The sequence below is a fragment of the Phacochoerus africanus genome, chromosome 4 (assembly GCF_016906955.1).
Source record: "Phacochoerus africanus isolate WHEZ1 chromosome 4, ROS_Pafr_v1, whole genome shotgun sequence".
In the NCBI taxonomy this organism is placed as follows: domain Eukaryota; kingdom Metazoa; phylum Chordata; class Mammalia; order Artiodactyla; family Suidae; genus Phacochoerus; species Phacochoerus africanus.
This window is the reverse complement of record NC_062547.1, coordinates 18,928,996-18,949,743: the sequence shown is the minus strand read 5'-3', so window position 1 is coordinate 18,949,743 and position 20,748 is coordinate 18,928,996. Positions and strand designations below refer to the sequence as shown.

Genomic DNA, 20,748 nt, shown 5'->3' with positions numbered 1-20,748 from the left:
GCTTTTTGCCATGATCTTTGCCATGTGCCTCTTCCGGGGCATCCAGTAGAGGGTGTGGCCTGCAGCCTGAAGACTCACCCCGCCTACCACAGCCCAGCACCCAATGCCCTCCCCTTCCCCGCACCCCTGCCTTCTTGGCCCCCCCCCTGGGGGGAGGAGGTGAGGCCATCGTGAGTGGCCAGGAGAAGGGCCAGGGGAAAATAGCTATTTTTTTAACAGAACAAAATGAAGACAAAAATATGGACTAATGTAGCCCGTCTGGACTCCAGAGTGGGCGCCACGGGCCTGGCACCTGAACCCGGGATGCAGTCTGGACTAGAGACCAAAGCAACACGAGGGCCAGGCCCTGCCCTCGGCCCACAGCCCCAGGCCTGGGCCCTCGACTCATAACTTCAGGACCTGGTGCCAAGAAAATAAGGATTTAGGCAAGAAGGAGGTGAAAGGAAATTTGTGGAGAGAGGTTGCCAAACCCCAGCGACCCCAAGGAGGCCCTGGTCCTCCAGGGATGGAGTTGTCCCTGCCTCAGGCTGGGGCCAAGAGTGGGCTGCAGACACTGGATCCAAGAATGGCCCAGCTGGTAGGGTCCATGCTTCCCCATCTGTTGGGCCAGATAATCTGGAGCACCCAGAGAGGGACAGTTTCTTATCCACACTCACACAGCACATGCACGACAGTTCTGACCAAGAACCTGTCATCTGCAGGCTGCCTGTCCCTCCTTCCAAGACTCTGTCGGTCCCAGCAGGCATGCTGCTCCCACCCCTCTCTGGCCTCCGCGCCCTGGTTTCCGCAGAAGAGAGAGGGCAGGCTGGTCAGCAACTGCCTCTTCCCGGCTCCATGGCGAAGACAGTTCTGGATTCTGCCCTCCCTCCCACCTCCCCACGCTTTCTGTCAGTCCCAGGAACACACCCATGTACACACATCACAGCCTCTTTTTTCACACCGCCCCCCTCTCCCTGTTCTCCACTGACTCCCCGGCTCCCAGGACCGGAAGGAACCCCCAAGGTCATCTGGTTCTCCTCTCCCCACTCAGAATTGCAGCATGGATGTCTTCCGCAAGATCCCCGCCAAGACTTCTCCGCCTTCTTCTTGCACATCTCCAAGGACAGGGAGCTCACTACCTCCCAAGACAGGTTTCTGCCTTTGGACTGCTCTGACTTGAGCATCAGCTCGATACACGGAAGAGGTTTCTTGTTTTCTGTGGCTCTGTCCATGACATCCCACGTGCTCGCTCTTCTTACCGAAATGTTAAGGCCACACATGGTCCCCCCTAAGCCCCGTCATCTCCAGATCAGAGAACCCCGGGGCCTCTCATCCTTTCTGCTGTGTCATGGTTTCCTGTGCGTTCACTGTCCTTAGCACATTTCTGAGTGCCCCCTCCAAGATCTGGCAGGGAGAGGTTTCCCCACAAACTCACTCACACCCACAGAGCACCCACAAATCTGTCCCTCATACACAGGTCTCAGATTATAGACCAGTGTTGGCAACCGTATTACAAGATGCCGCAACTTTGATCAATCAGGAGTTGCTGCCGGAGGCTGTGCCAAGGATCTGAGGTTTGGTCTGGGATCCAGGGAAGAATCCCAGTGTTATTTCGATTAGTGCTGTCTGCCAAACAGCTCAAACTTGATTGGTAATGTCTGCCATAGGTGTGGGCTGGGAGGATCAGTATGGTACCTGCTCTTCTCTTTACATTGTCCTTCTTCAGAGTCTGGGAGGAGCCCTCTGCCAGCTTCCAGCCTCCCCTCCAGCTTTCCAGCCACTGGGAGACAGAGCAGCAGCTTAGAACCCAGTGCTCCCCTGCTCTGCCAACTTCCCCCTTCTGAGATGCAGCCAGAGCTCTGTGCCTGCTGCAAAGATTCGGCTTGACCCTCCTCCCACCTCTCCCCTTCCCCCTCGCACCCTCCTGCTGTCCTGTCCCCACCAGTCCGGCCCTCCCTCCTGGTCTCTGAACTGGGTCTTTCCACATTGTCCCTGTATCCAGCTGCCTTGGAAATTCTATAAGTGATACTATGAACTCCCCAGCTACTGGGCATCCCAGCGACCCAGGGAGCTGCGCAGCTTGTACCCCAGCCCAGCCTGAGAAGGGCCTGGGGCTTACCCCTCTCTAGGTCCATCCACAAGCTTAGCTCCAACTTCCAGGCAGAGGCAAAGGGCTGGAGTGAGGGTGACACCCTCCCCCCAAAAAAATCGGGTTGGCTAGGCAGGACTTAGGGTCAAATTGGGCAGCTATGGGGCTCCAGACTAGGAGTGCTCCAGGCTTCAGAGCCCTGTGGTCCCCAAGGCCCAGGAGAACCCGGGGCCTTCGAAGTAAGAAAAGCCAGGCATCTTGTATCACCCCTTTGGGGGCCCCCTGAGAGGAGGGGCTGGTCAAAGGGGAACACTGGGCGAGGTGGGTTCAAGGGTAGATGTGAGACTCTCATCCTTCTTCAGAGCTCTCCAGAAAGCGGCCAAGGAGTCCTGATCTGCCCTCAAGGACCACACTGGGGCTGGAGAGGGGGAAGCAGGCTGGTAGCTATTTGCAAGCCTGCCAGAGGGGGCGCCAGAAGGCAAAGCCCAGCCCCAGTCGGGCTGGAGCCTCTCCCAGGCCCCACCCACAACCGCCCACAACAGGTGCTATTGGCAGTTTGGGGCTGCTGGGCGAAGGGGTGCTGGGGAGCAGAGTAAGTCTCCACTGAGATTTTTCTCTGCCGATAGCCCCCACCCCACCCCCACCGGGCCAGGGAAGACCTTACACTTCCTCACTCCGCCCTGTACCAAGGCCACCTTCCTGCTGTCTCTGGGAGAATTCTTGGCCTCTCCCCAGCTTCCCTTGTCCCTTCTGTCCTCTTCATACCTAAGGGGCCCAGACAGGACCCCCCCAAAAAACCTGCCGAGGCCCTAGCAACCCCCTCTCTCCAGAAGCCCCTTCTTGCCCTCCCCAGTGAGTCCTTTGTGGAAAATCTATTTTGAAATCTGTAAATGTTCCTTGCAGGAGAGAGCAGAGCTAATTTATCGTGTTTATTGCCCGTGAGCCCCTCCCCTTTTATATTATCTATCAAGAAGGAGTTTTTGTAATATAAAACAGGACACCCACACTGATGGTTTTGCACTGGTTTTTGTGACTGTTTCTTACAAAAAGAAAAAGGAACAAAGAATAAATAGTGATCGTGAGGAGAGGTGGTCTTGATGTGGGGGTGGGGCTGGGGCAGGAGCCTGGCAAGTGCGAGCCTGGGAACAGGCATTCTGGGCCTTCCCGAACCGTGGGGAGGGGCGGCTGAGCCCTCACCGGGCCTCCGTCACTGGCTGTGGGTCAGGTTGTCCCTTTGTCTCTGCCTTCTCCCAGGCCACCACTCTGCCTCCGTGTGCCCCCACCTCCCCAGGCTGAGTCTGCCTGCCAGGCCCCCTCCCTCCAGGCCTCACTATGCTGCTTTGTGCCAGAGCCTGGACAGCGCTGTCCCCATGGGCCCTCATCACCACCCTGTGGGGTGAGGCTGTGATAGGGCCCCCCTGCCCCCCAGCTTGGCTGGCTCAGCCCCAGAAGATGCCCAGTGCAAAGCTCCTGCTCTCTTCCTGCCCTGGTGAGGGGAATCTATCCATCACGCCCAGCGGTTATCAGAACGGACCATCCACCACATGTCATCGCATTAGCCAGGCCTCAGAAAGTCTGGGTCTGCTGAGGGGACATGGCCTTGGCCTGGGGACACTACCCACCAGCCCCTGCTACCACTGCCCAAAGGCTTGGCAGCAGGGGCAGGATTCTGCGGGGAGACACAGGCTTCAGCGGCACGAGATGGAGGCCAGGAAAGTGAGCGCCCTCCCCAAGGGTCCAGGCTCCCTTCTGCTTCCCCCCCCCCCACCCCGCTTCCAACAGCACAGCCTGGGGCACACAACCCCCTGGCCCTCTCTCCTCCACTGTTAGCGGTGGTGCCACCATCTGCTGGGCAGAGGCCATGTCACTGGGTGTGTGGCCGCAGGGGCAGCTGGACACAGGGCAGGGCAGGGTTCCCAGCAGAAGCCCACGTGGCAGCAGCCATGCTGGGCTGCGCCTCTGGACCCTCCACCCCACCCCCAAACACTCTCCAAGATGGGAAGCAGGGCGGGGGCCTGGGCTGCTGCTTCTCTCCACATCTGTCCCCAGGACTTCGGGGCCACCATCCCTGGTGTGCCCGAGGGAACGCGGGTAAAGGACACCTGGGGGACACACAGGCTGGGCCCGCAGGGGGCTTGGGCTCTGAGGGAACCAGCGCTCCGCCTCCTCCAGGGCATCTGATGCAGGCTGGGCCTGAGAGGAGGTGGCCTGCTGGAATTTTTTTTGGCCACACCACCGCCACCACCAGAAGTTCCTGGGCCAAAGACTCCATCCAAGTCATAGCAGTGACAACGCGGAATCCTTAACCACCCAGCCACTGCGGAACGCCGTGCTGAAATATTTCTATTTTTTCCCCCTGCCAAGCTTGAAGGGCACCCAGTGCTGCCTGGCCAGGCCTCAGAGGCCACTCAGAGGAGGACCAGAGAGCAGCACCCTGGGGATGGGGCCAGGGCGGATGAGGGGACCCTGGAGGACGTGCCAAGGGACAAGGAAGTGCTTTTCTTTCTTCCTCTTCCCCAAATGCCAACCCATACAGGTGGCCTCCATCGGGGGTTACCTGGGCATCCACCTGTCACGGCCGGCCTGTGGCTGAGGCCTGCGGCAGCCTTGGACCCAGGCCAGGTAGGGGCAGGGGGCGCCCAGGAGCTCCCAGGAACTGGAGACAGAGCAGCCAAGAGCTAGGTCCTAGAAGAGCCTGTGGCGGCCAGGCCTGTGGCTGGGGACAGGGCTCTGGCTGCCTGCAGCCCACTTCACAGAAGGCTGAAAGGGACATGCCAGCTCTAAGACGGTCAGCCTGCCTGCCAGCCTGCAGTTGGGCTGTTTAGGGGGCAGAGGGGCCCCTCCATGTGGAGAGGGCCCGCACTGAAGGGTAGGAGCCTGGGGTCAAGTTCTCAGGTTTTCCAGCAATGGACAGAAGCCACATTCAGCTGCTTGGGCATTAGATTGGCGGGGGCGGGGGGGCGGGGGGGGGGGCGGCAGGTGGCAGTCCACTGCCTCTTCTAGAAAGAAGGGTATCCTGCCCCGTGACTTAGGCTCTTCCGTGGGTGTCTGCCCGGGGGATCCAGAGGCCCAGAGACCCAAGAAAAGGAGGCAGGACTTGGGGGGGGGAGGGCGGGGTGCAGAGGCCCCAGCCCTCCCCAGACCTGAGGGCCCGGGTGATCACAGCATTCGGGGGGTGCCCAGGAGGAGAGCAAGGTGGCCACCCCCACCTGCCAGGCCCTTCCTGCCTCCCGGAACCAACGGGAAACCGAGGCCTCCAGGCCTCCCTGCCCCAGAGGCACCCCTGGCCCCGCCGGAGGCTACACTTTCTTGGGTTTTCGGCCGACTTGGTAATAGTAGTAAACGCTGATGGCGACAAAAACGAGGGGGCTGGCCAGGAGCAGCAGGATCCCCAGGGACACGAGGCCCGTCTCGGGTAGCGTGGCAGTGACCACTGTGGGAGAGAGGCCGGAGGGGGGACAGTGGTCAGAGGACAGGATATTTCTCCCTCCCCCCATGGGGAGACCCCCTCCACCCTGAGCTGGGATGTCCTGCCAGCTACCCGACCCCACTGGCGTGGCAGTCGTGATGTCCCCCACGTGGCAGGGATGGGGGCGAGCCTGTGGGCAAAACTGGACGTGGGCCATCACACCTGGGCCGGGGACACAGGGGAGCGGTGGGCTGTGGGAAGCTGCAGGTGCAGGAAGATACAGGTACGTGTCTGCTGGGGGAGCACAGGTGCGCAGGCGCACAGGGAAACACTGCCACGCAAGCCCCTCCCCCTCCCGGGGTTTCCTCACTTTGGGGAAACCAAGGGGCAAGAGTCGGGAGGCCAGGGGCCAAGCTGCCCCCACCCCGCCCCCCATCAGCTCCCCCGACACCGCCCACACCTCAGGACTCACCCAAAAACTGGACCCCGAAGTAGCAGGCTTCGGTGAGCAGAGTCCACCGGATGATGACCTTCTCAGCCGTGTAGAAAGCGTTCCACATGATCAGGGAGATGCCTGGGGTCAGGGACAAGGAGCCAACTGGTGGGGGGGAGGGCGCTGATCCACTGGCCCCCTTGGGGCAGGGGCAGGGGACCCGGTCCCCCTCCCTTCAGCAGGATCCCAGATGCCCCCGGCCCCCACTCACAATCTTCTAATTGAAACGTACCCATCATCCGCCCTGGCCCATCACCCCCTCAGGCTAGCTCTGCCACTATGTGGCTGAAGGGCCCGAAACCGCCCCCGTCCCCAGCCCACCCCCAACCCCAGAGGTTCCGGTGCTGGCCCTTAAAGGCTGAGCAGTCCCACGTTGCTGTGGCTCTGGCATAGGCCAGGTGGCTACAGCTCCAATTAGACCCCGAGCCTGGAAATCTCCATATGCCACAGGAGCGGCCCAAGAAAAGACAGAAAGACCAAAAAAAGGCTGAACAGAAGTGCAGTCGGCACAAGACTGGGGGAACCCTGTGTGCGGAGGCACGGAGGCCGGCTGAAGCTGGGGGCTGGGCCTCATAAGGTGCAGCTAGAGTCCGGGGCCCACTATGGATGGATGTGGGAGAGAGAGGTTTGAGAAGGGAGGCTGGATCCAGCTCATAGAGAGCCTGAATGCCAGGCACGGGAGGAGCTGGGGCTTTTGTCCGCAGGCATTAGGGAGCCATAGAATGTTCTGGAGAAGAGAAAGGACACCACCAGGGCTGGGTTTTTTGTTTTACGCTTTTTTTTTTCGGCTATGGCCACGGCCTGTGGAGATGCCCAGGCCAGGGACTGAACAAATGCCACCGCAGCAACCTGAGCCACTACAGTGACAGTTCCAGGTCCTTAACCCACTGCACCACCAGGGAACTCCCCAGCACTGTTTTTCTTTTTGTTTTTTGTTTTTTTTTTTGTCTTTTTGCCTTTTCTAGAACCACTCCTCTGCTCCTGCAGCGTATGGAGGTTCCCTGCAGCTCAGGGCAACGCCAGATCTTTAACCCACGGAGCAAGGGCAGGGACCGAACCCACAACCTCAGGGTTCCTAGTCAGATTCGTTAACCACTGAGCCACGACGGGAACTCTGCGCTGGGTTTTGAATGCAGCGCCTCTTAATAGGCACTGCTTTCTCGTGCGACTCCGGTTGGAGAGGAAACAAAAGTGGTTCAAAAATTAGTGTTTTACAGACACTGTGTTGACTTTGCCTCCTCCTCCTGACTCTGAGGCCCCGGAGGGCAGAACCCGGGCCTCATGCATCTCTGTATCCCGATGCCCAGCTGGTGCACTACACACAGCACTGAAGTGCTTTGTCCCAGATGAAAGCAAAGACAGAGCCTCGATCCCTGGGGACATTCCACCAGTGGCCACAAGATGGCAGCACACACCCAGCAGAGAAGACATCAGCTGAAGAGAGGGAGCCCCTGCACAAAGAAAGGCTGGCCACGTTTCTCTCAGCCTCCATTGGTCCCCTAGCTGCCATCACCTGCCCAGAGTGCGCCTCAGCAATACTCACTGAGCAGGGCGCCTCCATAGAGGCGGATGGGGGTCTTGCTGGTCACATGGGCTGCATCAAAGACTGCATGGTAGAGCCGGTCAGGAAAGGCGAGGGCCTGCGGACAGCGGGCAGGAGGCCCAGGGTGAGGGAGTCACTGCTGAAATTTGCCCTGGACATCTCTTCCTTCCCCCAGCAGCAGTCCAGGGTCAGGACACTGACTGCCCCCGCCCCTCCAAGCCAGGACAGAGGATCTGGGCTTCCAGGGACGAGGAGTCTGGACCATGGGCCACGGGATCTAGGATGCTCCAGGGCAGGGAACAGGTGGGGATGGATCTCAGGAGAATAGATCACGGAGGCAGCCAGAGAGCCTGGACAGATGAGGCCCTCGGCATGATGGCCAACGGGGGGAGCGGCAGCAGGGGTGCCAGGGCAGGGGAGGGGGCCGGAGCCCAGGGGTGGCGCAGGGACTCACCATGATGGCAATACTGGAGAAGAGCACAGCAGAAACAAACTGCCAGACCCTGGGGAGACGTGGAAAAGAAGGTCACAGCCACACCCCACGGGACCCTCCCCTCTCCAGCCATGATGGCCAGGGATGACCGGTCTGGGGGAGGGCATGAGATGGGGTGGTACCGAGGACAAGATGGCACAGGGGTGAGGCTAAGGAGATGCGGTCTCATGCAGCCCCTCCCCGCAGCCCCCCCCCCACCAAAATCCACACGGAAATGCTCACCTGAGCCCCAAAGGCTCCCGAACCGCAAACTTGATTTCATTGCCCAGGACCTGGCTGATCTGTGGACACAGAAGGGTCAGAGGCAACCTGGCTGGGAGGGTCACACTGAAGCCACACACACCTCCCACCTGCCTCCTCTTGACACCAGAGCTTACAGGAAGCCGAAAATGCTTCAAGTACAGCGGCTGAGAAAGCAAGCCCGGGGGGTCTGCCAGACGGGGGGGGCCTGGCTGCAGCACTGAGGGGCGTGGCCAAGGGCAAGTCCTTAATCTCTCTGAGCCTCAGTTTTCTCATCTATAAAAGGGGTTAATAACTGAAACTCCATCTCCCGGGGCCAGCAAGAAGATTAAGTAATGCTTACAAAGCAGCTGGTACCCTAACAAGTTTACAATAAGCACGCAACTCATTCTAACGACCTGTTTTCATTATTGCTACTATTCCCCTGATGTTCCATTAAATGTCTAATAAAATGAGCTAACTCCTGGGGCTCCCTGCATCCATGTGGGTCTCAGCTACTCTTCTCCCCAAAGGGCGGGCCAGAACAGCTGTCCCAAATCGGTGCTTAGAGGCGGACACCCCCCCCACCCCCCCCACCCCCGCCAGTGGCCAGCTCAAGGCCCCTCCTCCGAGCTGGGCCCACCTTGGAGCGGTGGACCTCCCCGTCGTCGTCCTCCCCGCCCACGCCGAGGATCTTGCGGGTCTTCAGGCGGCTCACAAGGTCAGTCTGGCTGTGCTTCTTCATGAGGGGCGGGGGCTGCTTGGCTGCCATCTCGTCCTGAGCCCGGCCTCTGCGGGAGGCTGCAGGGGGACACGGGCCTCAGCCTCTGATCCTGCCCAGCTCCCAGATCTCAGGGGGTGGCCAGACTCCAGCCCAGGGCCTGGGAAGGCCTCCTTATCAGCTTGGGGCAGCAGGTGCACACAGGAGGAGGACGCCGAGGGCCCAGGCTCAGCACTGGGCACTATTTGCACCCATTCTATAGATGAGGAAACTGAGTCCCATGAGTTGCAACCACCCAGCCGCGTGATGAAAGGGGGTAGGTCCCTGCCCTTTTGTGGCCTCAGCTTCCTCATGTATAAAATGGGTTAGGGCAGGTGTTCCTAAGGCCTTCCAGCTGGGATGTGGCCCTTCCCTGGGGACCTGGCTGGAGAGCGCTTACAGGCAGCCCCGGAGGAAGGGCAGCCCCAGGACAAGGCTTGAGGCCTGGAGGGGGACCACACCCACAGGTTCCCGGGGGGCAGGGGGTAAACCGGGGTCTGGGTGGGTCTTGCCACAAGAGGAAAGGGTCTGCTCAAGCCTGGGTAGGGGCTCCTGAGCTGGGGGGTCCAGGCCCTCACTGAACTTTTGTCCAGATGATCCTTTCTGGCCAGCAAGCCCTCCCCGCTCCCCCAAACTCCCCAGATGACCTCCATCAAACCTGCCAGCACGGAAAAGAAGGGGAGGCAGTGTCCACAGAAGCCGGCTGGGCCAGAGGAGGGACGGCCAGGGGTACTGGCGGGACTCTATGGCAGCTGGCCTTGCCCCTCCTGGCCACCGGCACCCAGCACCCCTCCCCACAGCCCACCCCGTGTCTGCCCACGATGCTGGCCGGCCTCCAATCCCAGCCTCCCCCCAACTCCACCTCAGGCCGTCTCTTGAACACCTACTGTGGGCTGGGCACTAGGCTGGGTGACGGTGAGTGACGCTGAAGTGAGTTGAGTGGCTGTCCTCGCCTTCAGCCAGCACAAAACCTGTGTGGAGGAGACACAGGGTAAACCATAGCGAGGTACAGGCTTCTGGAAGCTGGTCCTGGGGGCGGGGGTGCTGGGCTCCTCGGATCACAGCCCCCCCCTGCAAGACGGGCACCATTTACACCCATTCTACAGATGAGGAAACTGAGTCCCATGAGGGTCAACAGAGACCAGGTGAATAACGGTAATAACCCCACCTCCACCATGGGCTCCACCAGCTCTGGAAGCCTCCCGTATTCCCGCACCTCATTCCCACCCGCAGCCACCCTCCAGCAAGGCAGGAAAACCACCCCCAGTAACAGGCTCAAAAGTTGCTGGCCCTTGGCAGCAAGGTGGGCTTGCTGGACGCCCCCAACAGGGCCTCAGATTCAGGTCTTCCTGTGCTGGGGCCCCAGGCAAGTCATCCTCCCAGCCCCAGCCCCGGGTGCAGGTGTCCCCACGTCACTTTCAGTTCTCCAGCCTCCCAGTATCTTCAAACAAAATAAAGCCCCCAGCAAAGAAACGTCAGAACAAAGAAGCCTACAGGGCATGGCTGGTAGTGCTCAGGATGGCAGCTCAGTGCCAGATGCAGGTGAGCCGGGGCAGGGGGGCAGCCAGGATTTAACTGCCCTGCTCCTCAAGGGCACACACCTCAGCTACTTGTCACCACCTTCTTGCGAGCCCAGGTAGCAGCTGCAATCAGCCTGGCATCCCTCCTGCTGCCAGGGAGAGCACCCAAGGCTGTCCACAGAGACCAGAGAGCCACTTGCCTCCACCAGGGAAGCATGGGGCAGCCTGGCCGCCACCCTTCCTCTTCCGGCCTCCCCTCTGGCCTTTTATTTTTTAATTTGCATACAGCAAAAAGGACCTTTTTTGCGGTTTAGAGTTGTATGATTTTAGCACATGTACAGATCTGAGTAACGACGGCCAATCAGGACACACCCAGTCACACCCTCCCCTCCCCCCTGGCAACCACGATCTGTTGTCCGTTGCTATAGTTCTGGGTTTTTTCAACTTTGTGACATCCACGGAATCACTGCACACAACCTTGGAGACGGACTTCTTTCATTCAGACACCTGCCTCTGAAATGCATCCAGGCTGCTGCGTGCCTGGCGGGGTCCCTTCCTTTTGGCCACATACACCAGCATCCATGGACCAGTTCGTTCACCATGTGACTCACTAAAGGCAATCTGAGTTGCGTCTGGAGTTTGCCAATCAGTTTCCGTCTTGGCGCAGTGGTTAATGAATCCGACTGGGAACCATGAGGTGGCAGGTTCGATCCCTGGCCTTACTCAGTGGGTTAAAGATCTGGCGTTGCCGTGAGCTGTGGTGTAGGTTGCAGACGCGGCTCGGATCCCACGTTGCTGTGGCTCTGGTGTAGGTTGGTGGCTACAGCTCCGATTCGACCCCTAGCCTGGGAGCCTCCATATGCCGTGGGTGTGGTCCTAGAAATAGCAAAAAGACAAAAAAAAAAAGAAAAAGAAAGAAAGAAAGAAAAAAGGAATAGAGCTGCTGCAAACATTTGTGTACAGGTTTTTGTGTGACCAGTTTTCATGGCTCTCAGGTAAACACCCAGGAGTGGGATTACACAGCGGTAGACGGCAAAGCTACCTTTGACTCTAGGACAAAGGGCCAGACTGCTTTCCAGAGCAGGAACCATTCCTGTCCGCCCATGATGCATGAGTGGTCCCTTCTGTCCCCGTCATCGCCAGCACCAAGTACGCGCAGGCTTTGCTCGAGTCCTTCATACAGGTCTCCCTGGCCTGTTAACCCTTCAGACCCAGGCCAGCTGGGCTGCCTGGCTCAGTCCTGTGTGCGTCTTACTGGCTGTTGAGCGGACAAGTCACGTCACTGCCCTGAGCCTCGGTTTTCCCCATCTGTGAAATGGAGCAGTAATTCCCAGCGCCTAGAGGTCTAGGGGCAAAACGAGAAGCTTGGTCAGAGCACGCAGCATGGCACCTGCACACGTCAATGAGAGGGCATTTAGTGATGCAGTGCTGTGAGCCAGGGGAGGGACGCGGAACCCCACCCAGCAGCACAATACCCCCCACCCCTGATCTGTCTGTGAACTTGCCTCCTTTTCAAGGCCACTCCAGGTGTTTCTGTGCAGACTGGCCCCACTTTAACCTAAGAGGACAGAGGGTGCCTCCCCCATGCCCTCCCTGCACCCCAGCTGAGCCCTGGCTTTGTGCCACCAGACCTGGGTTCCAGTCCTGGCCCTGCAGGACACTGTAGCTCTCCCAGGCTCAGTTCTGACCCCGTGCAACGGGGCTGGTGAGAAGGCCCACCCTGCAGAAGTGCTGGAGAAGGGAGAGGAAGACCGGCCTGCCTGCGGGGAACTGCCCTGCCTGGGGCCAGTCCCGGCTCAGCAACTTCTCCTTCCCTCTCCTCACTCAGGCGTGCGAGTGGAAAAAGCCTGCCTGTCACAGCTGTCATGCTTCCTTTCCCAGGGCCCCTGCTGCCTCCTGAAGGGCCCCCAGGGCTCCCCCGGGGTGCCAGGCTGGTGCCAGACTGCCCAGGGCCAGGGGAAAGGGCGGGAGCTCGCTTGGAGGCCCTGCCAGGCGAGGAGGGCAGCAGTGGCTAACAGCCCCCAGCCTGTGTTCACGCCCCTGCGCAGCCTGCCCCAGGCCAGCCTCTCTGCCCTCGATTTCCGATAAACTGGCAAATCACTGTCCTTGAAGGTGTTCCCCCTGTTGAACCACGACTGGACCGGGAAGCCCTCCCTGCCCTCAGCCTCCCTACCCACCCCGTGCCCCCTGGTTCCTTGGGGTCTTTGCACCATGCCCCTCCCCCCTACTCTCAGTGGCTGCCTCGCCCACTTCCAGCCCATCCTCCTCATTTCACGGCCAGCTGGCCTCCCTGAGACCCAGTGATCTGAACCAGGGCTGATCCTGTACCCACCTGAGACCCTCCCCCGGCCCCGGGACATGGAGGCACTTTGTCAGCACAGGTGCGTGAGGGGCGGTCAGGCCAAGGGAAGCGGGCCTCTTTGAACCCACCTAGAACACACCTGGTTAGACCTGGCAGCCTGGAGGGTAGGCTTGGCTCCAAACACGCACCGGACAGGGCTGAGCCCCAAAGCGGGCGGGCTCTGCTGGTGGCAGAGAGCAAGGAAGGGGCCGTGCAGTCAGGCAGAGCTGGGTTCCAGTCACCACCACCTCCTCTGGCAGGTGGCCTCGAGCCAGCAGATTGGGGGTGCTGAAGAATCCAAGAAGGGGGGGCCTGACATCTGGGGTGTCCAGGAAAGGGATGGAGCCTGAGTGGGACAGGGGGTGAGACCTCCCCATCTCAGAAAGCCACAGCCACTGCTGTGAATGGAAGGTGACAGCCACGGGGCAGGGGTTACTGATGGCCCGGACAGTTTAGGGCACGTGAGGAGCTCAACAAAAACTGGTGACAAAGTAAAGTGGGAAGAAGGATTTTTCTTTCTTTCTTTTTTTTTTTTTTTGGTCTTTTTAGGGCCACATCTGTAGCATATGAAGGTTCCCAGGCTAGGGGTTGAATTGGAGCTATAGCTGCCGGCCTACACCACAGTCACAGCAATGGCAGATCCAAGCCATGTGTTCGACCTACACCACAGCTCCTGGCAACACGGGATCTCACTGAGCGAGGCCAGGGATCCAAACTGCATCCTCATGGATACAAGTCAGATTCTTTACCCCTGAGCCATGACGGGAACTCCTGGGGGAAGGATACCCAGGCCTCCTGATGGCCAAGGTCTGACTCCCCTGCAGCCCCCTCCTCCTTCCTCATCTGAAGCCAGAAAAAAACAATCCCAAAGAGCTCCCAGTGGCGGCAAGGCGGAAGGGGTGAAGCAAATCCCCCCCGAGACTGAACCTGGCCAGGAAACGAAGGCGGAGAGGCGGTTACGTGAGTTGTCAGGGAAGGATGGGGGCGGCCGGCTCCTTAATGACTGGGCAAACTTGGGCCCAAACCCCAGGCCTTTCTCTTAATGGTTCTTTGACCTCAGGAAAGTTACCTAACGTCTCTGAGCCTCCATTTCCTCATTTGTGAAACCACACGAGGACTTGTTAGCTCACAAGATTGCGATCAGACAGACTGAGAAAAGGGTGTCGGAGGGGCCTGGCCCCTGGGATGTGTTCCCTAAAGGACAGCAATTAACAACACTAAGAGGGCAGCTGTCCAAGCCCTGCCCTGGCAGCAGATCAGATGGGGCTGGGGCATCATTTCCCTGCCGGTCCTAGAGACCTCTGCCAACCCCCCTGTAGCCCTCCCAGGAAGCCTGGTTTCCATAGAAACAGATGGACTGCAGAGCTGTCCCCTTCATGGAGACTGTGCCCTCACGAGGGCTAGCTTAGGAACCCGACTGGGGAGGGGGGGAGAGTGGAGGAAGGGGCCTGGGGCCAGAACATCCACCAGCTGCCAAGCCTCCCGTGCTTCGGGGAGGTGTCACTGCTGTTGAGTGTCACAGCCAAGAACCCCTTCCCCTGCAAACAAGACCCTCTGCTGGAGGGGCAGCACACCTGTCCCTCCCCATCTGCTAAGAAGAAATGCCCCCACAACAGCCATCCCAGGAAAGGAGGCGGGAACAAGTACTTCCAGACCAGGAAATCCCTGTAACCCCACAGCCCCGTGAGGATGGCTGTAATAGGACTCCCATTTTACAGATGAGGACATGAAGGCCCAAGTGACTCAGGCAAGTGGTGACTCTTGGGGAAAGTGGCAGAGCTGAAATCTGAACCAAGTTACCTGTGCCTAACTGGATATTCTGAGGGGAGCTGGGGTGTGTGTGTGCCTGGTGAACCTGACCTCTAAAAAAAACACCTAAGCTCTAAGTTGTCTTCCCATCCCACCTCCCCTTGAATGTCCCTGGCAGCTTGCCAGCATCTGCACTCCTCCCTGGGGTCCAGCCTCCTTTGGATGAAGGCCCTGTGACTCCAGCAGGACCTGGAAGGGCTACAGGGAGACCCATTGTTCTGTTATCACGTTGGTGCAAAATAGCTGGAAGCAGGGTCTGGGGCATGCAGCATAGGAGTGGGGGCAGCGACAGCTGGAGCCTGCGGAGGGGGAGAGGGTGGGGGGGGGCTGGCCAGAGAGGAGGGGAGGCAGGGCGAGCCCAGCAGGCAGGGGCGGGAGGGGCGGAGCCTCCATCCTCTTCCCGGGGTCCCCTTCTGGGGTACCATCCTCCCCCTAGAAAAGATAGGACCTAAAGACCTACAGCCCAGAACCCTCCACCTGGGCCCTCAGGCAGAGCGGCTCTCAAATCTCCCGGGTCCCCGTGTCTCTGGGCTCGGCCTCATTCGTTCTGTGCCTTTGGGCAGATGAACTTGCCGGGGGCTCCCCTCTTTCACCGTAAATGAAGGTGACAAGGCTGCCTTACTACACTGTCAGCGGGGTTGGACTAAAGGAGGAAGTCACAGTGGCGTCGCGGACATCACCACGGTGGCCTCTGGGGTGCAGGTTTGGGGGGCGGGGGGGTTTCCGCAGGGCATGCGGGCTAAGGGGAGAAGCCCAGGCGAGGCTGGCGCAGGCCGGGCCTCCTCACAGAGTGTCCCTAGAGAGCCCAGTGTAATTATCTAAAGGCCAGCCTGCCTTAGGCGGCCTTGTCTCTCAAGTAGCTGGTGAGCCAGTGGGGGGCGGGGCCGCTTCATCACGTCTCTTGCTCCAGGACCAGCATCACTACCCGGTACCAGCATCCCCACCCGGCTCGGGGCCCTGTGTGAGGGTCAAGGGTGCTGCAAAGGGCGAGGATGACAGAGCTTAACTGGCGGGGGAGAGGAAAGAACACGATATGAATTCTGCTGGAGCATAAACTCGTCCCCATGACAAAGCTGTGTCGTCAAGAAAGGGATTCCACGCCCCATTTCCAAGAACCTCCAGGAACACGGGAGCTGGCAGCCGAGGGTTGGCACTGAAGCTGGAAGGCTGGCGGGTAAACCCTGAGTCACTGGGCTGGAGACAGGACAGCTGAGGAGCACTGGCAGATCTTGCCGTCAGGATAAGCCAGGGTCCCCGACTTTGGGTCTCAGTTTCCCCATCTAAAAAACGGGAATGTGGCTAATGTATATGGAATAGATGGTCAGCAGGGACCTGTTGTCTCGCGAAGCGAAGTCTACTCAATATTCTGTGAAAATCTATAGGGGAAAAGAATCTGAAAGAGAACGCGTACGTGTATAACTGAATCACTTTGTTGTACAGCAGAAACTATCACAACATTGTAAATCAACTCCACTTCAATAAAATTTTTTTTTTTTAATGAAAAAAAAAAGGGGGGGGGAGTGTAGTCTCCTGGGCCCCTCCTGGCTTCAATGTTGGTGATTTGGCTTCCAAACCCTGTCCATCACCAGCCACATGGCCAGCCACGTTCCAGCTCCAACGCCCCCAGCACTGGCTGCCCCACCCCCAAGTGCCAGCCCCTCTGTCCTTGGCTCCCGAAACACAGCCTTCCCATTGCTCTACTAGTTCTCTTTCTTTTGAAGCTGCCTAATTTCCAGAAGGACTTAGGAAAGCCCAAATGTTCATCATCAACAATCATCCCCAAGCCCTTGGGAACAAAAAATAAACATTCCCTGCTGCATTGGAGAGGGTGAGAGGGGAGGCCAGGGCAAGGGGGCAAGGAGGGGACATCCCTGGGGGCCTCAGCCAGGCTCTGAAACCACCGCTGTGGGCCAGCGGGGGTCCGGCCCTCTGATAGCCATCTGTCGCCACTCAGAAGTCACTGAGAGGGGCTTCCCTGTCCCTCCTGTCAACCACCAAGGGACAGGACACATGGAGCGTTCCTGTCCTTTTCAGCCCAGCCTCCCCTTCAGCCCAGCGACCACGTCAAGGTCCTCAAAGGCAGCTGGCGCTTCCAGAGCCCACGGGGCCAGAGTTCTCATGAGAAAAGAGTGGACACATTCCCCCTCCCTTCCCATGCCTTCCACCCCCACCCACCCCTGCGGATGCTCAGAAACTTGGAGGGGAGGAGAGCAGGGCAGGAAGAGAGTTTCCCCCCCAGGAAGAGATGCCCCGCTTTTTTGAGCCAACTTTTTCATAAGCGAGTAGCTATTTGCCCTTGGCGGGGGGGGGGGGTGGGAGGCTGGGGGAGCCACGCAGAAGGATCCCTGTACTTTTCCCAGAACTGTGATGGGCCAGAATCAGTTTGGAACTGACCGTCTCCCCCAGGGTTTGGGGTTCTAGCTTAGTGGGTAAAGGAGGAAGGTATGACTCAAATGGCCTGTGCTGATATCCTGGCTCCAACACTTGTTACCTGCATGGCCTTCGACCAGTGATACCACCTCTCTGGGCCTCAGTTTCCTCATCTGTGAAATGGGTGTAATAATGACACCCACAGATGAGAAGATGCACAAAGAGCACCTAAAACAGTACCTGTTTATAGAGAATCGTCAAAAATCATGTTGCTATTATTTTTCAGACTGGGACGCTCACCTTCTTTGCCTCAGTTGCCCCCTTGACCACATCAGCTTCAGAACAGGTCCCATTTTAGGGGCCTGGATACAGAGCAGGATGCTTACAAGGGGGTGACCAAGGGAAGGAAATGGGACGAGAGAACAAGGGACACTCTGGTTCAGGAGGAAGATGCTGCCCTGAGTACACTGATGACAGGTGGGCAGGGAGAAGCTGGGGAGGGGGCTGGCAACAGGTGGCAGAATATGGAGCCCTTGGGGCACTAAGCCTGGCTGGCTCCGGTCCAAGTCCTCAGCACTCCAGCCAGGACTGGCCCTGGGAGGGGCACAACCATTGTTGTGGATAAATGGTTGAGATGCAGGGTGTAGGGAAAATATGGGCTGGGAGTCAGAACATCAGGCACCCCACCCTGCAGCTGCTGCCACCCCCGAGTGGCTTCCCCTGGAGTTCCTTATATGCCATCTCTGAGCATCGCTTCCCTCATGGGTGACCTGGGAGGCTTATCCCTTTCTTAGCCAGCCTGGTCTCCCATCTCTTCCCCACCCCAGCCCCACTCTACCCTAGCTGCACCTGCTCCTTACAGTTCCTCAGATACAGCAGGCACATTCCAGCCTCAGGGCCTTTGCACAGGCTGTCCTCTGCGGGCTCTTTAGTCCCTGAAGCTAACCCCACAGCTCACTCCCTGGAAATCTTAGCTCACACATCACCTCCTCCGGGAGAGCTCCAGGAGCACCCTATTTAAAATGGCAACCCCGCCCCTGGCCTCAGCATCCCCCCAACATTCACCTGCTTCCTCTCACCTCCCAATACACTATCCGTTTATATACTTTCTTAGGTATTTTTCCCCCGCTTTAAGTGTCAGTTCTGGGAGGGCAAGCATCTTCTTATTCTGTTCACAGCTGTCTCCCAGGGCCTAGAACTGTACCTGGCACTTTGTTCATTACACCATTTTTGGCCAAGCCCTCGCAAACATTTCGTTCAATAAGTGAAAGAAAGTAAAGACGGGTCCAGGGCTGTGTGAACATCGCGAGTCACTGTTAATTCCACTCCTCCTCCCATCCCCTACCCGGGAGGGGCCGGTCCTTCCTCCAGCAGAGGGAGGGGACGGAGAATCTGGGGTGGGGGTGGAGTACCTGCGGGCAGGGCCCTGCACAGGCCAGCAGGTGCTGACAACCAAACCTGGGTAGAGGGCTTTGGGCCTCAGCCTTCTACTCAAACTGACAGCATGTGCATAGAAACGGAGAAAACCAGGGCGGCTGGTTCCCAAGACAATGGAGCAGAAAGGGGATTGGGGGGGGGGGGGGGGGGGGGCAAGGGGCCCATTTTACAGAAGGGATAACAGAGGCTTGGAGGATATGTAGTCTTATTTCTTATTGACTAACAACCCAACGAGAAAAATCTTTGTTCCCTCTGGGCTGAGGGTGAGTAAGGTACGGCTAAAGAATGGACTCTGCCCCCTCCCGGCTCTCCAACAACCCTCCCTCCCCCTCCATCTCCCTCCCGACATCCCCTCCCACCCCCCACCCCGTGTCCCTGGGATCTGCGGGCTACAGGAAGATAGGGTATCAGCCCCCTCTCCACAGGCCACCAGGGTTGGAGATCCAAGACCAGGGCTCAGGTGGGGTGGGCATCCCCAGGGCCTTCTCCTCGCAGGACGACCCCACCAGGAAAGTTTGAAGGAAATCAACCAGGAAGAGCGGGGCGGTGGGGCGGCGAGGCGACCTCGGCTCTCGCCGCTGGGCTGAGAGCTTTGGAGAAGCCTTGGAGTTCTCGGCCTCCACCCTCCCAGGGCTCCCGCCTCCGCCCCCTTAGCTTCCACGTAGAAACCCGCTGTCTGTCCCTCCCTGGGGCCCCGAGGTGGAGGCGGCGGGAGCCCAGGACCGGGTGGGGGCAGGGAGGGAGGAAGCTAAGCGATCGCCCGACCGCGCCAGGGGCACCGGGGGTGGGCGCGGCGTTCTGCGGGTTCCTTTACAGATCACCGCCCCCCCCCCCCCGGGAGGTGGGTGCGAGTATACCGCCCAAGGCCGGCAGTCCCAGCCCACTCTAACCCGGGACAATGGCCTCGCACGGCCCGGGTGCCGCTGAGCTGCACGATCTAGAGGAGAGTAGGGGGCGTCGGTCTCCACCTGTGCTTCCCCTACCCGCCCCCAACAGCTAGGGCTTAGGCGCGGCTTCCGCTTCTGCTCCCCCCGCCCCTGCAGCCTAGAGCCCGGGGTCTCCCGGTCTCTCCCCCCCCCCCCGCCCCCAACGGGGCCTTTCATCTCCCAGTTCCAGGCCCCCACCCACTTTCTGAGACCCGGGTCTAAGGGCTGAGAACCCCGGGCAGGAGCCCTCGGCCAGCACCCCCGCCCCCACGGCCCCCCGAACCGTGGTCGGACCAGAATTGTGTGCAACGCGAACTCCGCCACCTCCTTCCGCGACCCAGCGGGGGAGAGGACGCGGACTCGCAAGTTTTTGCCGCACACTCTCCGGACCCGGGAACAATGGAGGGAGGGCCGGGGCAGAGATGGAGGGGGTGGGGACAGAGAAGCGAGCGCGGGGACAGAGTCAGACCCCAGGGAGGGAGACACTGCTTTCCGCTCCCTTTTTCTCTCTCGCTCCGAGGCGGAGAGCACGAGCCGGAGAGGGGGAGGCCGAGGGAAGAATAAACAGCCCAAGAGGGAGGAGGCGGTGGAGGCAGGAAGCCGGCGGAAGAGAGGGAAATCGAGTCCGAGGAAAGGGCAGCGTGCGGAGAGCTCGAAGGAGAGGACCAGAAGGGGCTGCGGGACGGCGCCTGGGAGAGCCGAGGAAGGGGGATCCCTGGGGTCCCGGCAGAACGCGCCGGCGCCAAAAGGTGCTGGGGCGCCCGGCTCACGCGCACGGGGTCCTCACTGTCCCCCGCGGTCCCTGCGGCCGCAGGAGCCCCGCTGGGCTGCGCTGCGCAGGCACCGGCCGGCTGGCGGCGGGAGGGGAAAGTGCGAGGCTCCGAAGCGGCGCCGGGGAGCAGAACTTACGTTCCTAGCGCCGCTGGCGCCGGCGCTGCGCGGAGCTGGCGTGCCAGGGGAACGCTCGGGCCCTCGGGCGCCTCACATCGCGCCGCCAGCGCGGGGCAGGGCAGGGTGGGCTGGACTGCGCGCGGCGCCCTGCGCGGCCGGGGTTTGCCCGAGTCTGGCGGCCCGCGCTGGTCCCTCCTCTCGGTTCCGTGCACAAGCCAATGGCGCGCCGTCCCCTCCCACGCGCCGGGCTGCCTCGCCCCCGAGGGTGGCCGCCGGGGCGGGCGGGAGAGAGGGGTTGGGGGGACTGAGCCCCCCGGCTTCGCAGCCCAGGCTTTCCCGGCGATCGCCTGCGGGGGGCGCGCTCAAGCCCAGAGGGAATCCAACCAGAGGGCCTGCGCCGCCCAGGAAGACTTTCGTGGCGAGTTCTCAAGACTGCGCCCCATTCGTGAGACTCTCAACACCCCCATAG

General features: G+C 59.9%; 2 protein-coding genes across 2 annotated transcripts in view; one reads left to right on the top strand and one right to left on the bottom strand.

The window, feature by feature from the left end:
* The window catches only part of TSPAN18 (tetraspanin 18), a 204,849-nt gene extending 201,699 nt beyond the window's left edge, over nucleotides 1-3,150 (top strand). The window contains exon 11 of the mRNA XM_047775929.1: nucleotides 2-3,150. Coding sequence (XP_047631885.1) covers nucleotides 2-49 — 48 coding nt within the window. The 3' untranslated portion in view covers nucleotides 50-3,150. The remainder of the gene's footprint in view (nucleotide 1) is intronic.
* Nucleotides 3,076-20,448, bottom strand: TP53I11 (tumor protein p53 inducible protein 11). The gene is made up of 8 exons (XM_047775930.1): nucleotides 20,298-20,448; nucleotides 9,873-9,956; nucleotides 8,869-9,026; nucleotides 8,229-8,287; nucleotides 7,968-8,016; nucleotides 7,514-7,610; nucleotides 5,950-6,051; nucleotides 3,076-5,501 (listed from the first exon to the last, which is right to left on the bottom strand). The coding sequence occupies exons 3-8, from the start codon at nucleotides 8,995-8,997 to the stop codon at nucleotides 5,368-5,370; spliced, it is 570 nt and encodes a 189-aa protein (XP_047631886.1). The 5' UTR covers nucleotides 8,998-9,026; nucleotides 9,873-9,956; nucleotides 20,298-20,448; the 3' UTR covers nucleotides 3,076-5,367.
* Nucleotides 20,449-20,748: the final 300 nt, after the last annotated feature.

Bases quoted from the DNA above. Each gene is read 5' to 3' on its own strand.
- TP53I11 (XM_047775930.1), bottom strand. From the start codon at position 8,997: ATGGCAGCCAAGCAGCCCCCGCCCCTCATGAAGAAGCACAGCCAGACT. The intron at 6,052-7,513 runs GTGAGTATTGCT...CCCTGACCCCAG, and splicing joins CTATGGAGGCGCCCTGCTCA to GCATCTCCCTGATCATGTGG. The intron at 5,502-5,949 runs GTGAGTCCTGAG...TCTCTCCCACAG, and splicing joins CTTCGGGGTCCAGTTTTTGG to TGGTCACTGCCACGCTACCC.